Source organism: Doryrhamphus excisus, linkage group LG2 (genome assembly GCF_037039965.1).
Source record: "Doryrhamphus excisus strain RoL-2023G ecotype Guam linkage group LG2, RoL_Dexc_Guam_v1.1, whole genome shotgun sequence".
In the NCBI taxonomy this organism is placed as follows: domain Eukaryota; kingdom Metazoa; phylum Chordata; class Actinopteri; order Syngnathiformes; family Syngnathidae; genus Doryrhamphus; species Doryrhamphus excisus.
This window is the reverse complement of record NC_136358.1, coordinates 2,825,130-2,841,893: the sequence shown is the minus strand read 5'-3', so window position 1 is coordinate 2,841,893 and position 16,764 is coordinate 2,825,130. Positions and strand designations below refer to the sequence as shown.

Below are 16,764 nucleotides of genomic sequence, written 5' to 3'. Positions count from 1 at the left end.
ATCAAAACATCTAGCAACACTCTACTCCCCTCTAGTGGGTATTTATATAATTACAAGTCAGCACAGTCATTGAAATGGCATACTCTGTGTCGAACAGTTCACCATTACCTCTAGTGGTCGCTTCCTGACAAGTCTGTTTGGTTGGGTGCTTGTGAAAGCTAGTACATAGACCATGGTAAAAACTTCTTTCGAAGTTTTGCTACTAACATTATCTTCAGTATATTTGAATAGATACTGTTATAACCGCACAATGACTCCAAATTGTCGGTTGCTGTCGAGCTGTGGATTTTTATGTTAATACCAACCGTCCACGCCAATCCTCTTATTGGTGGAGAAAGAAACTTTTTATATTAATTCAACTATTCTAGTCGTAGTGTTGTCATAATGTTTTTTTTTATTTAGAAAAAACAGCACTTCCGAATGTTTTATTTTGGAACACACCGGAAGTGTGTTGAATCCCAACACCAGGAAAGCTTTGGGCAGGACCGTGGGAAGAGCTTGGACATCTGAATGGGCAAGAATTCGCTTGTAATTCATGACAAAGACACGAAGGGGACCAAATACACACGATGACGACTTTGGATACATTTTTATAAGAAATGCAAGCCAGTTTTGCTTGTATTTTGATGCGTGGTAACTTTCGCTGCCTGTTGTCGTGTCGAAGCTCATGTGGATTTCCTGGTGTAAAAGAGGAGACGTTTTGTTTGGGTCAGACATTGGCGACTATGTTTTTTGCGTGGATAATTTGGGGATGACTGGTAAAGAAAACATATATTTGGCATCAACACAGCATAGAAAAGCTCGTTAGCTCACAGCCGCAGTGTTGCGTTTGGGGATTTGTATTCTTGCAGGAAAATCCGCTTGTTTTTGAAACGGTGGAGTTCAATGAAGACACAAAGAACAATTCTGTTCCATTGAAAGTGGAGAAGAAACATAAAAAATTGAGGATGAACAGATTAAAAGGCTATAAGTTAATGTTTGTGAATAGTATGTCCGTCTAAACAAACTTAAAAACGCGACTTTCCTCAAGTATTTTCATGCCATTTGTCCATTTCCGCCGTGGTGACTTTAGGGCCCCATGGGAAAAATGAAAGTGTTACACTTTGTTGTGTCGCTAGTCATTAGCATTAGTGTCGGATCAACTCTGGACGCGTCCAATTGCAAATCATACGACGAACGCTCGAAAAGCCCAGTGAAGAGCCCGGACAGGAAGGTGGTCTGCAGCAACATGGAGCTCCATCAGGTGTTAGCGCCTGAATTGTTTCCCAATCGGACCGTCACACTGTGAGTATAAACGATCATATTCCAGTTTACGAGGGCCTTTGAAAGCATCGCTTCTACTATGGTATTCAGAGTATGGGTAATTATTATGAATTAAATACAGTTTATGCTGCATTTCAATTTAAATGTAATTAAAAACCGATAACTTGTGTAACAAAAGTATGTCTTAGACGAATTTGCGACTACTTTTTTTTTTACTTGGAGGAGAAAAGGCAGGTTTTGTGTGTTTTGGAGATTGCAGCATGGAATATGAGAATACTAGGGCTGTTTGCCGAGTACCTAATGACCATGACCGTAGATGAGGGTGGGAACGTAGATGGCTTTGCCTTAGCTCTGACTAATATTGGCGTATGACAGACTCTGGTCATGAGCTTTGGGTAGTGACCGAAAGGACAAGATTGCAGGTACAAGCAAGTTTTCTCCACAGGGTGGCTGAGATTAGGTGAGAAGCACTGTCATCCGGGAGAGACTCGGACTGATGGTGGCGCTCATCATTTATAACTGGTAGGAGGAGCATTTATAATTAGAGGGCCCAAGCCCATGGAATTGGTTGCAGTCACATTTTTTTTGACAATGGTGGTGCTCTGAATGCCTTTCCGCTGAGGAAGGAAAAAAAATGCATTCCTGGCCTTCCAAATGATACCACATGCCTGAGTAATCCGAGAGAGAAAGATGCATTTTGTTTGGTACTAGGAACATTTGCCTGGCAGTCCTGTAGGAAGCTATGCCATGTTCACCTTGATGTAAGATAAGCTGACTTGGTTTTGGATTCTGTAGGGGATGATTGACAGGAAGAAAAACATAGATTTGTTCTCATGGCTGTGAGCTGATGACACAGGAATGCAGCACAGTATAATATGTAGCACAAAAATGTTGGTGTTGTAGTCCTGAATCTCGATTTTCCATAAATAACATTGAGTGGAATATCACCATCAATAGACAGGATGTGTCCCTGGGGACTTCTCTGTGCATCAAGATAAGCGGGGCCACTGTCGACAGTCTGGAGTCCCCAGGCAGACATCCAGAGACAGAGGGCAAGGCTAGTCGGGCTGCAGACGTCCTGAGGTTGCCAGCGGGGGAAGGGCATTAGGAGGTTCTGACTTAAATAACAGTGATCCCCCTGTTTTTCAATAAACTTTTTAAAAAATATCTAGACCACCGACAATTATAAGATATCCCTGATAATAAGTCAACCCCACTATTTTAGGACCCCCTTTTTGGGAAAAAAACAATAGTTGGGTTGCATGTATAAACTATTTATTAACCCTGAATATTACAGGACCCTGAATATAAAGCAACCCCTCTTTTTCAAGACCTGCTTTTAGAAAGACATAGCAATCTCTAGACCACCAAATATAAGACAGGCCCTCATTTTAAAGACCTTTTTTTCTAGGGGAAAAATGCTGTCTTGATTTGTGATCCACCCTTCTTTTTAAAACCTGTTTTGGGGAAAAAAGTTACCTGTTGGCTTGCATGTGTACATCTCTCGACCCTGAATATAAGACCTGTATTTATTTATTTATTTTTTTTAGACTTTTCACTCACCTTATATTCTGATCAGTACACTATTACAAGTAACTATGCCTTGGAATATATTCCTCTTCGGGTTTATCATCTGTGATACCCTGCTGAAAGTCTTTGGGTTTTGTTAAATTTTTGAACCCTGACTGCTTTTGATTCATGGCCATTGTTTCTGTTCTGTCCTTTCCCACACAAACCCACAGAGTACTCTATGAAAGGCAGCAATTCAATGAGTCACCAGTCGCCAGCCCTTTAATAAAACATGTCCCCCTGAAGTCCCCTGTAATGATTTCAATATGGCCAACAGTTGTGGGTACCGCTAGCGTGGTACAGTCAACTGCCGTTTGCTAAAACCCTGGGTTCTCGAGTGACTATTCAAGTCGGGGGTTTGGACACAAATGGATTGTAAAACGGAATTCATGTATTCATATGCTTTGCCTAATATTGTTTTCTGGTTTCACAGAATTCTCAACAACAACAAAATTCAAGAACTCAAGAATGGTTCATTTGTTGGATTGTCTACACTGGAAAAACTGTAAGTATCTTGTTTTCTCTCACATTTTCCCCCATATAACTGATTTTTGGAAATGTCATCACTCTTGTTCATACCCACAAAGGTTTCCAGAAACTGGCTTAGGGCCACATGTGATTTATGACACAGGGAAATGTTTCCTTGCAGATGGAAAAACCAGACCATGACTACAGCATTACAACATCGAAAGGGAATTAAAGCTATGCCTTCTGTTACTGTGAAGTTTTCTTAGAATTTTACCTCACTACATTACAAAACAATTTGTTTGCTCAAATCAATGATCTTTTATATGACAGGAGTGCTCTGGGCATACAGTACTGCCAGGAACACGGATCAAAGAATCTGTATGTGACAGGGGTTCCCTTACTGCAAAAATTCTAGTCAAAGATCCTCAATGTGACAGGAACATTCTGCTGCTTTTAGTACCTCCTGCTTAAACACAAGTCGAAGATCCTGCTTCATGGACTGACATTAGTGCTGAAGCTCAAAAGACAAATTGAAGTGTGTATGCTTAAAGCGTGTCTCACTGAGCCCTCCAAGCCTTTTTTACGTCCTTTTTGTCTGTGAGTGGCTAGACGATGTGGTCGTAAACTGTTGCTTGAATCCAAAGGCAAGTTTACCTCCAAAAGCTTCCTCTGTGCCTTCTCGGCCACAAAACCACCCCCACCTCTGTCTCTCCTTCCCTGTTACCATCCACCATCATCCAATGGAGCGGCATTGTCATTATAATGAGGCCACAGAAAGGTTGGAGGCAATACAATCCCTGAAAGGTCTCCCAAGTTTCATCAAATTCATTTAAAATAAAAATGACTATCCAATCCTCCCCCTCATTTCTGCTGCATTTTTCTACCCTTCAACCCAGCCGGGAGACAGGCAAGAGAATCAGTTGTTTGTGTCTGTAGCTACATTGTTGTTTTCAAGGTGTCTGCAAGCAAACAAGCCACACTGAATGCCCCATTATTATAAGATGAGCACTAACCAAACATCACATGCTAATTATTTCTACTTAGTGTGGAAAACTGGCTCAAGTGTCCTTCTGTCAGGATGTTTTCAAGGGAAAAGTCAGGGAAAGGCTAGATTATCCATTCATGAATCCAACCATGATGTGGCTAATGCAGTTAATGTTAATAATCTTTAAATGTACACTGGAACCTTGGTTTGCGTCTGCCCCTGTTAGCATGTTTTTCAGTTAAATCATTTGACATGCACCAGCCAAATTAGGCATATTTGCACATAGAATCGGATCGGTATCACAGATACCAGCCAAAATTTTTACCCAGTTTACCAGGTATTTGCTCGATGGTATGGGACATCACTAGTGCAGCAACTACTTCTGCAAACAGACGGAAATACGAGTGTTGTCGCTTTCCAGATGCTGTGTGATCATATTAACATGTCGCAATTGTTTGATAATCATGAGCATTTTCAATTTCCAACAATATTGTAACTTTGATTAAGTGTAAATGTTGCTTGCTGGTCACTGAAAATGGGTTATGTTTGGAATTACTTTCCTCCAAATCCCTATTTTAATGATACATGTTAGAACAGCTCATGTGTGCAGCATTTTCACTTTAACTTTAGAATACCATTATTTGCTCCCCCCAGCTGCTTTAGCCCGTGGCGACAGCACCTGGACATAACGTCATGTGCAACGCAGCCATAAGCACAGAACCTCACCAGCAGACATGTTTATAGTTCTTTTCTAGTAGTGCTCCTGTTTATCATTTATTGCATCACTTTGCTTTGATCTGGCAGACATGTTTGTAGTTATTTTATTTTTGCTTTCTTTTGCAGGGACCTGCGCAATAATCTGATCAGCCGAATCGAACCAGGTGCTTTCCTGGGATTGCCAGCCTTGAAAAGACTGTAAGTTCACAGCACACGTCCATATTTTCCACACACTGCTGCAGACTTTCTTCCTGTGTAGAAAGCAGCTGTTGTGCCTATCAATGTTTGCTGTGTGTGTGAGCATGCACGCATGCAGGCAGCTCCTCTATGTGTCCATAAGTGAAGATGGTCGACTTGACTTCCACTGCCTTGTTTAGTCTGGCCCTTTGCCAGAGACAGCTCGGCGGCTCTTATACTATTTCACACACAGCGTTGTACAATGTACAATTGGAAAGTATTTTGTGTAAGAAAAATAAAGAATCTGCAGATGTTGCCAAGCTAACGTGGCATTTGGCTGCGCTTGTGGAGCAATACGACAGAGACAGGAAGGCATTTAGCTTGCTGCATTCTCATGGCTCTCACACTCTGAAGAGTGTCATGGCTGCTGCTGATGCACTTTGACCCTGCATTGAGACATACCAGTTCCAGTACATATACAGTATATATAGTATTTCACAAAAGTGAGTGTACCTCCCCACAAAAGAAAGTATTGAAAGTAGGGTTGGGTGATATTTTTTTATGTACCGATACACCGGCATAGATTCTTCCCATAATAAGAAAATTACTTATACCGGTATAAGTTATAAGCATAAACAAACCGACTTGATGACTGCGTGCCATTGAGGATATATAATAAGAACGAAATGCTGTCATCCTGAGGAGTAGGAACATTCGTGTATGGAAGTATTTACTCTGTAGACTGCTCAGTCGTGGCACAAAATCAAAAACAATCCCCTCCCAACCTAAACAAGTTGAATTGCCGATAAACGCTGGTGAAAGCTGGCAGAATCTCCTCTTACATAGCGTCAGTGGAAGCTAGCAGCAATTTGCTTGTGTGGTTTTGTGTGCATGACTTGGTATGGTATGACATTATGGCTTTAATGTAAACAAAGTTTTATAGTGGCCGGTGACGACATGGAAGTTCTATACGAAAAATATGAGAAGCACATATATTTTTGAACGTAGCTCATCTGAGCTGTAAATACACACTCTCCACATACACAGACCACACTTCCATGACCATCCTTCAAAATAAGAGCGCCGTTTGCCCCATGTCTGCCTAACCAAAACAAGAGTGTCATAAACCTATCTACATATGCAATTGGAATTGCATGGATGACTACATCCTCCTTAATCACAAGCACAGGCATTCCAGTTTGTTGAAGATTTAGTAGCAATGCTACTAATGTGCTACTCACTTGTGTTATTTAGACAACAATGGCCGTGTGTTGACTCATTTTTAGATGAGAAATATATAATGTTCTACAAGCTGTATGCTCGACTACGCTAAAGTACGGTATACCCAAGTTTACTTTCTATAGTACTGTCCCTTGACAACAAACTGTCGGACCTACAGTATCCCACAGAAATGAGTGTGGGTTCCAGTACTAGAACATACACAGTGAATTCCCCTGACCGAAACAGCTGAAGGTCCCAGCTTAGGTCTAATTATATATCAAGTTATTTTTGCTCCCACTCTTCTTATCCGGGCCCCACTTCCCTGATTCCTCAGATGAATCTGGGATAGACACATGCTAAAAATAGAGAGAGAAAAAAGATCTTTTATCGCATGTACTTGTCGCACATCATCATGATACCGGTAATTAAAATAAAGGCGCCATCTTGTCTGGAAGCTTGCTTGTCCCTTGATGTGTCATTCCACACTTTTGAATTCAGACTGTAAAGTGAGATGAAAGCTAATTTTCCGGCCTTTCTGAAGTTACCACTTTCCAGACGCTTGTCCTACTTGTCCTACAGTAATCCTAGCATTACTTTCTACACTGCACACACTGCTGTGGTTGTGGTTGACATGGCATAATCACACATGATGAATCACCTCAGTCTTCCTTTTTGAAGACAGGAAGAGACGCCTTCCCTGAAGCACCTTGAATGCAGCACCTTCAAGTCCCAACATGCATTTCTGAAAGGGGATATTTTTGCTGCTTTTTGCTAATTTAAGGCACTTGCCTTGTGAAAACTTTTTTGTAGTTATTAATGCATTAAAACATGTTAATACAGTCCTGATCAAAATTTTAAGAAAATTGTCAAGAAATTATATTTCACACTGTTGGAGCTTCAAAATACAAAAGGAGAAATGGGCCTCAGATAAAAAATATCATCCATCCATCCCAAGTAAACATGTATTACAAACACCATTAAACTGAAATAGGCTGATACATGATCAAAGTTTAAGGCCATAGTTCTCATATATTTTTACTCAGAACTTCTACATTGTCACCAGGAACTGTAAAACATTCCTTAAATTAAAGCTGAGATTCAGCCAACCTCCGCCAGCGTTTATCACCAATTCAACCTGTTCCACATCAAATGTTTTGACTCACAATTTATAATTGCGTTAGTGTAACTGCTCGTTTTTGAGCATTGTCACTATTCCTTGATGCTCAGTAGCATTATCCTGAGTGCACGTCTTTGTCATTTAGCATTCGCACCATAGATGCTCAACTCTCAGCACGGTGACAACATAAATATAGTGTCTCCCCTTGTCCACAGGGACTTGTCCAACAACAGCATTGGCTGCCTCAACGTAGACATCTTTAAGGGCCTCACCAGTCTCATCAGGCTGTAAGTGTTGAATGTGCAACAGTTAGGATGTTTGGACTACAGACTAATGTGTGTGTTTTATTTTAATCAACATATTTCCAGGAACCTTTCAGGGAACATGTTCTCTTCATTGGCTCAGGGGACATTTGACAACCTGCTGTCTCTAAAGTCACTGTGAGTAACCTTTTACTCCAACTACCACCTTAAAACAATATTGTCTAACTATATGTCTCAAATATATTTTATATACCTTGCTGCCAACCCTTCAGGGAGTTCCAGACTGCCTACCTGCTGTGCGACTGCAACCTCCTGTGGCTTCTGCGCTGGGTCCACGACAGAAATGTGGCAGTCAAGAACACCAAGTGCTCGTATCCGCAGTCGCTGCAGGGCCAGTTGATCACCTCTGTCAAGACAGAGCTCCTCACCTGTGGTAGGGCCTTTTAATAAGGGTACCCTTTTATGTTAAGGGTACCACACTATTAATTCTGTAAAAATTGATTACTTCAAGATGCTCCACTCGAGTTGCCATCCTTCCAGCTGACTCCATCCCAGCGTCAGGTGGTCTTCCAGGGGGATAGCCTTCCCTTCCAGTGTCAGGCTTCCTTCGTCGCCGAGGATATGCAAGTGCTGTGGTACCAAAATGGCCGCATGGTGATGCCGGATGCCGCCCAGGGTATCTTCATTGAGAAACGTGTGGTGCAGAATTGTTCCCTTATTGCGAGGTAACTATTCTTGGTAACACCGTTCTGTGTCTATTTTGTATGTGTATATACATATATTATATTATATATATATATATATATATATTATATATATATATAATATGTGTTCTGATAAAAAAAAAAAAACGACTGTCTAAGATCTCCATGTGATTGGATTGCACTAGTCTGCTGTTTTTAAAGGTCCATTGCTAGGAATGCTATTCAAAGATCATCTAAATGATACGAGCACTGATTAACATCTTGACACCACACTTTTTGGTTATGTGTGTTCTGGCAGCGCATTGACCATCTCGAACATCCAGCCGGGCTTTACTGGCAACTGGGAGTGCCGGGTCAGGACGAGCCGAGGAAATACCACCAGGACAGTCCACATTGTGGTGTTAGAGAGTTCTGCCAAATATTGTGCCCCCGAACGTGTCTCCAACAATAAAGGAGAGTTCAGGTAGGTTAAAATAAATCATCATTATTATTGATGGTAGTAGCGATTGGATACCTTAGTAATGGCTATATATTTAGCAACCACTTGTGGCCAAAACTATACATTAGAAATGATGATTACCTATTGCCCGGAATATAAAAAGAGATTTGGCGCCACCTGATGGTTTGCATGTGCAGTATAAATCTTTCCACCTCGGATATAAGATGACTCGTCTTTTCTGACAACATTCTAGGTGGCCTCGCACCCTGGCTGGAATCCGAGCCTTCCTCCCTTGCAATAGGTTGCAGTCAAGCGCAGGAAGCTACTCTGGTGGGTCCAGCGAGGAGCAGCGGGCCTGGCGCTACTGTAACCGCAACGGTCTGTGGACCGAGGATGATTATTCACGATGCCAGTTCCAAAAGGATGTCACCAGATTCCTCTATGTCATCAACCAGGTGTGTTTATGTTTATGTTTATGTCAATGATCCTCCATATGACAGGAGCACTCTGCTGTTTTTTGAGGACCTACTGCAAAAACATTTGTCAAAGATCCTCTATACGTGACAGGAGCAGTCTGCTGTTTTAGGAATCTGCTAGATGTATGCATGTTAGTTTTTAACTGAACTTGAAGATCTTGTCAAAGGGACAGATTTGGCCCACAGATCACCAGTTGAATGTTTCTACTTTTCTACATTTCTCTTAATGCCATCTTAGATGCCTTTGAATGAAAGCAACGTGGTTCCCAGGGCTCGCCGCCTCCTCGTCTACACCATCGACGCTGCCAACTTCTCAGACAAGATGGACATCATCTTTGTGGCAGAGATGATCGAGAAGTTCAGCAAGTTTGTGGAGAAGTTTAAGGACGTAAGGATGTTTTGATGAATGAATGTCAACGGACAAAATGGACATTCTGACGTTTCCCCTTGTCCAGCTGGGCGAGGTGATGGTTAGCATGGCCAGTAACCTGATGCTGGCGGAAGAGAGGGTGCTGTGGATGGCCCAGCGGGAGGCTGCGGCGTGCTCGCGTATCATCACCTGTCTGCAGAAAATAGCGGCCCATCGTCTGGCATCAGCACAGGCCTTCTCCCTGGTGGGGACTCATTGATTCTGTTTCCACAAACTGCACTGACAGCATGCCTTTAACAAAATATTGGTCTTTTCGCAGACATCCCCCAATATAGCACTGGAGGCCCATGCGGTCAAGGCCAACGAGTGGAACGGCATGACCTGCATGATGTTCCAGAGGCCCACCCCTGAACGGACCCCTGGGCAGGACCGGCAGCTCACATTTAAATGCAACACCACAGGCTCCTTCTCCAGCGTCTTACACAAGGTCAGCAAGATGAGCCATACATATCATCTATTTTTTTTATATTTAATACATTTGTAATTTTAGTAATATTATGTCAAAATTAAAAAAATATTATTATGACATGTATTTTTTTAATTCCGTTAAATTATATTTATTCTCCCTTAGTTGAGCCAACCTTTTGATGGTTTAGGAATTTTTGTTTTTTTTAACAATTTGGTTATTTGATGTGGTTTGCTGTTTACAAAGTGCTCCTGAACAAAGGGACACAAGCACATATAGAAGGTTGCATGACACTTTTACAGATACAATAATTCCAGGTGGACTATTAGAATTATCAATTTTGTTAAATCAATGCAGCACGTGAGTCACAAAGTTTGCCTACCTCTGACCTAAGTCCTTGGGCATAACTGTATGGCAGGATGTTTGAAAATAATATTTACATCAACATGAGATAATTTAAGTAATGCATCTTATTTATTATTTTTGTAGTATTTATTATCATGGTGGAATTGTCTTTCCCAAGAGCACCACAGTGGAGGCATCTCTGCAGCTCCCTCAGTCACTTCTTACCCAGGCAGCGCTGCTCTCCGGGCAGGTAGAGGACACAGTCTACAGGCTACACCTCCTGGGCTTTCGCAACGGCAAATTCTTCCCCTCAACGGGCAACACCTCCCAGCTAGCAGATGGTGGAAAGCGAAGGAGTGTGGCCACCCCAGTCATCATGGCCAAGATAGGCAAGTCAGGACATTTGGGTCTCTCTGAATATTAACTGTTTTTGTTGACACCTCTTCGTCTATTCTAGATGGCATTTCGGTGCATATGCTGCGAACGCCAGTGAATGTGACCCTGCGGCGCTTCGCCAGGGGCTCTGACGCCTTGTCTGCCTGCTGGAACTTCAGCATGGCAGGCGGCCAGGGGGGCTGGCAGAGCGACGGTTGCCGGATTTTGGGCCACCATGACAACTTCACCACCATATCCTGCAACTCACTGGGCAATTATGGACTGCTCATGGTAAGAACAAGCTTTTGATACATTTATCTCAATTATTTAAAAAAGTTGTTTTTGCTGTTTTCCTGTCACTTCTTAAAAATATCACAGAATTTGTACAAAACTGTACAAAATCCCAGTTCAGCAGCAAAGGCCCTCTGTGAAATCCATAAATGTTCAATCCTCACTCACTCAATGCTCATTCCCGGATTCAAGTCCACCGATTGTCCTCCTGTTATAGTTTCTACTGTATCCCATTTAGTCAGACCTGACATTGTGGTATTTTTAATTGTAGGACCTTAGCACTGTGGACTATTTCACTCCCAGCATTCAGCCGCTGCATCCAGTCATCTACGCCACCACCATTGTGCTGCTCTTCTGTCTGTTGACGATCATTGTTAGCTACATTTACCACCACAAGTAAGACATTTTGACTGCATTTGGACATTTTTCTGTTTTGTCTGCTAATTCTCAATTTTGCTTGTTCAAGGTCTGTCCGTGTCAGCCGCAAGTGTTGGCACATGCTAGTGAACCTCTGTTTCCACATCTCCCTAACATGCGCTGTATTTGTGGGCGGCATCAATCAAACCCGACATCCAAGTGTTTGTCAAGCAGTGAGTATAACAGCTTTGGTAATAATGCTTTGGAACAGGGTTATTGAACTGGTGATCCACCTACTGCCACCCCCCCCCCCACTCCCCCCGCCGAGGCCGCGTTGTACTAGATTTGTGTTTTTTCTTGCAGGTAGGAATTTTACTGCATTATTCCACACTGGCGACCGCCCTCTGGGTAGGAGTGACGGCACGTAACATATACAAACAGGTTACTCGGAAAGCCAAGTGTCAGGAGGACCTGGACGAGCCACCGCCACCACCACGTCCTATGTTAAGGTACATATGTCGTTCACCACAGTCTGCAGTCAGGTTAACAAATTGGATCAATCTGATATTCCACTTACTTCCTAAAGGTTCTACTTAATTGGCGGAGGGATACCCACTATAGTCTGTGGCATCACAGCAGCAGCTAACATCAAGAACTATGGCAGCCAGATTAATGCATCTTAGTAAGTAGTTCCTAATGATGTCACTGAAGTCCAGGCAATAAGATGATAGTTAAAAACCTTGTGTGTCTTCATTGTAGTTGCTGGATGGCGTGGGAGCCCAGCATTGGCGCCTTTTACGGCCCAATGGGCTTCATCGTCTTTGTGGACTGCATGTACTTCCTCAGCATCCTTCTCCAGCTGCACCGCCACCCAGAGCGCCGCTACGAGTTCAAGGAGTTGGCAGAGGAGGAGCAGCACCTCGCTTCAGAGGCAGCCGGCATGCAGCGTGTGGAGGCATCGTCTCTTGTGTCTAGGGCGGCACCTCTAGTGGCTCCTCTCGTGGCATTGGAGAACGAGCACACCTTTGGCACTCAGCTGACAGGAGCGGCGGTGGCGTTGGGGCTCTATGCAGGCCTCTGGGTGTTTGGCGCCATGGCTGTATCACGGGACCACCCATTCGATTTGGCGTTCACCTGCTTGTTCGGCGTGACAGCGCTCGCCTTTGGCGCCTTCATGGTGGCGCAACATTGCGTCAACAGGCAGGACATGAGGCGCTACTGGTCCCAGGCGTGCTGTACTGGGAGACACAGCTACTCCGCACAGGATGATGTTCTTTTACCACAACCTGACGCGGCCTTGGCCTCCACTGCTGGATCTGCAAAGATGGACGTGGAGTCGTCAAACAAGGGCGCCCACAGCAGTGCAGACTCCTCCTACACTAATAAGACTGCGCCAGATGTGCGCATCTCGGCACAGGGAAGCAAGCTAACCAATCTGCATGCCGAGGCCGCTCAGTGCAAGCCTGTCTCTGCCCCTGTTGCACCCAACGGGGCTTCCATTTTGGACAACAGCCTCACGGAACACTCGGTGGACAACGAAATCAAAATGCACATCGCTCCGGTGGAGGTGCAGTTCCGCCCGATAAACAGTGACTCTGCTGCCACCCAGGCTGTAAACGGCCAAGGCTGCAGGCACCATAAAAACAGAAGCCGAGCACACCGGGCGAGCCGCTTGACAGTGCTGCGGGAGTACGCCTATGATGTACCCACCAGCGTGGACGGCAGTGTCCAGAGCGCCCCCCATAGGCGGCACCATTACTACGACTTAGCGGCACGCAACAGCCGCCGCGCGGCCTACATGGCCTACAGGGAGCGCCACCAGAGCCAGATGCAGCACGACAGCAGCGACAGCGCCAGCTTGCCACGGCCATCACACCGGTCCGATAAGGCAGCTGCGGTTACCATGGAGGTGGTGCCCACTGGGTCCTCCTCCGGGAAAGACTCTAGTTCTGTAATGCGACCTGGCAGCACCGAACTACAACCGACTAAGTCGTACGGGCTCAACCTTATAACACAAAATGGTGGTGCGGTGAAAGAGAACGGGCAGGCTGTACCATTAATTAGCACTGAGAGTGCCCCCTGTGTCAAAACTGGTTTGTGGAAACATGAAACTACCGTGTAGCAATGGTTTCCACCGCAAAGAGGCTGTTTTTTAAACTGTGAAATATATTTCTGTTATTTTTTAATCACTCACAATCTACAGAAGGTGTGCCAATGTTAGGACCACTGATCTGTTCTATTTTTTTATCACATTTGAGAGGCTCATTACTTTGTCTCAAAAACAGAATGAATAAAAACACATTGCAAAATTTGGTGTCCTGTCATATAAACTATCTTTGATTGACTAAGGTTGTTTTATTTCTGTAAAGTGGATTGACGTGACTTAGTGTCTTTATACTTTCTTATCCACTTACTTTCTTATGCAATGTCCAGTACCATTGTCACCATGACCACATTCTTCTTGCAAGAAGAACGAAGATTCATGATGTCTATAACAGCCAATGGAAATGGAAATTTGACACGTCTGAGGCCGGAAAAGCCAAACCCAGCAAATATTCATTGGTGATCCTGGCGGGACCCAAAGATGGCATAAAAACACACTTTTCTAGCTTGGAGATTATACATACTAATATTTACCTACAATATATGCTGTATTATTTCTGTATATAATGTTGATGTTTATATTTCCGTTATTTTACAAAAATGTGTGTGTATATATATATATGTGTGTGTATATATATGTGTATATATATGTATGTATGTGTACGTGTGTATATATGTGTGTATATATACTATATATATATGTGTGTGTGTGTATATATGTGTGTGTATATATATATACATATTTGTATATATATATGTGTGTGTATGTGTATATATATATGTACGTATATATATGTGTGTGTATATATGTATATATATATGTGTGTGTGTGTGTATATATATACACACACACATATATATATATATATATATATACACACACATATACATATATATTTGTGTGTATATATGTATATGTATGTATACATGTGTATATACATATATATGTACATAACTATACATCACTTATGTATAAAACCTTTTAATGAAACTTACTGAATGAAACGTACTCCTAATTATTTTTTTGTTCTTCTTTTTTATTAATGTACACCCTTTGTCCGAAAGATGTAAAAAGTATACTAAAGTACTAAAGTATAACTTTTTGCATTAAAGTAAAACTGTAAGTTTTATTATTGGATTTAGTTTTTGTATATACTTTCAGTATATGCAAGTGTAAGCATTGTTCTTACGTACACTGTATGTATATACACATTATATACATAAAATAAACGTCAAGTATACTTCCTCAGTTTTAGTACAATTATACTAATAGTACACTTTTGATGGTGGTAGAGGAATACATGTGGACATGTGAAGCAACGTTTAACATCATAAATAAATCGCCTAGAGGCACAAGATATTTGTTGTTGGTGCTTCCAATCAGTGGATTGGGTTTCTTGGATCCTTTGCACTGCAGGAAATGTCACTCACCTCTTTCACTGGACGCCTACCTGGGACTTTGATGATGCAATTCACGACAAAGATGATGCTGCGATGACTTACATTCGCCACAAGATGGCGGCACACTTCTATAAAAGACCACCTTTAAAGGCTGCTCTAAAAATGTACAAAACTTTGTTAATAAGAACTCTATTAGTGGTCCCCTTTTGCCTTATTCATTTTAAAAAGTTATTAACACGTTATTTAAACAGTATTTTGCATTATTAAACAAGCTTAAAAAAATTTTCTACTAGATTAATTGATGTTCTTACACAGGTACTCAATACATTTGAAAGTAATGGAAAACTTAATTTGAGTAATGAAAGTGAAAGTCCATTTATAGTCGTCAAGACACACAGACACCACCCTTGACTTCCCACCTTGTATGTGCTGATTGTGTTCCCCACCTCCTCTTCCAGCTTCTTCCTGTTCACTTTGCAGCTCCATGTGGCTCCCTTCCATTCACAGGCCACTTGCTGTTTGACTTGTAAATGAGGCTTCTATTTGTGTCGCATCAATTAGCCCAAAACAGCATCATGCAGAAGTCTATACATTTATATGTTAACACGCACATACCAACTGGATCCCTGTTGCAATTCGTTTACATGCACAATGGTTAAATCTATGTTGGCAAACCAAATGCTGTGTGCCTCATAAACTTAAACTTACTTACTTATTTGCTTTTTCTGTTATTTAAAAAACAATATTCTGAAGAATCTCTCTATATGTATCTATTAACTACACTTCATCCATTTTGATTAATTAATTTTTTATATGCAAAGGTGCTTCTCAATGCATTTGAATGTAATGGAGAAGTAATTTTAGTAGTGAAAGTGAAACTCCTATATACTAGTCACTACACACAGTGAAACAAGAATGTATTTCTTATTAATGTTGATGTTATTGTATACAGAAACTAATATCAACCAGTATATCAGAGCTTTTTCAAGACCCCTAAAATATGTATTCTGTTTTACCAGAATATTTAATAAATTAGTAAGTATGTTTAAGCCCTCAATAATGTTCTCTTTAATTTTTCAAGTTTCTGAGCATCGATAAAATCAACCTGAGGATTCCTTGGACCTCTGTGAGGAACATCAGATGTGCACGCTGTAGTATCACACGCATCCAAAACATAGGAACCTTACTCTGAAAACTGCTACTTTGGCTTTGCAGTTTTTTTTAAGGCAAGCCCTTACAAAAATCTCACCCGGTTTCATCTGTTCTTCTTCTGTCTGACATCCAGTCCAACTTACTTTTTACTTTAGTTGGCGAGTGTATGTTGCACCACCCATAATACACGTTAGCACACCGCATTCGGCGCTCTTAACTCAGCTGCACCATGAGCTATACACTAACCTGCATGTACTACCTGTATGTAATACGCTGGTTATTCATTTATTTGATTATCATATGCTGGACAGTGTTTGTCATTTTGTTACATGTTGCTTTGCAAAATGGTACAGAAGAAACGATGTTTTCAGGTAAGGATTGTATCACTTAGGCCCTTTAGTTGACAAAATAATAGTAATGTTATATTAATGTAGCATGTTTAATGAATTAAAATGTGAAGAATATTAAAGTCGGAGATGATAAAACAGACAAGAGACGCAAGGAG

The 16,764-nt window shown here is 41.9% G+C and overlaps 1 protein-coding gene across 1 annotated transcript; it reads left to right on the top strand.

Annotated features, from left to right (window-relative positions):
• The first annotated feature begins 428 nt into the window (after window positions 1–428).
• On the top strand, window positions 429–13,912 carry adgra3 (adhesion G protein-coupled receptor A3). The gene is made up of 19 exons (XM_058068823.2): window positions 429–1,284; window positions 3,266–3,337; window positions 5,129–5,200; window positions 7,733–7,804; window positions 7,886–7,957; window positions 8,053–8,213; window positions 8,292–8,505; window positions 8,783–8,947; window positions 9,177–9,378; window positions 9,638–9,787; window positions 9,855–10,013; window positions 10,089–10,256; window positions 10,759–10,969; window positions 11,038–11,246; window positions 11,518–11,642; window positions 11,713–11,836; window positions 11,967–12,112; window positions 12,190–12,285; window positions 12,363–13,912. Exons 1-19 carry the CDS (start codon window positions 1,079–1,081, stop codon window positions 13,723–13,725), a joined length of 3,987 nt encoding a protein of 1,328 aa, XP_057924806.2. The 5' UTR covers window positions 429–1,078; the 3' UTR covers window positions 13,726–13,912.
• Window positions 13,913–16,764: the final 2,852 nt, after the last annotated feature.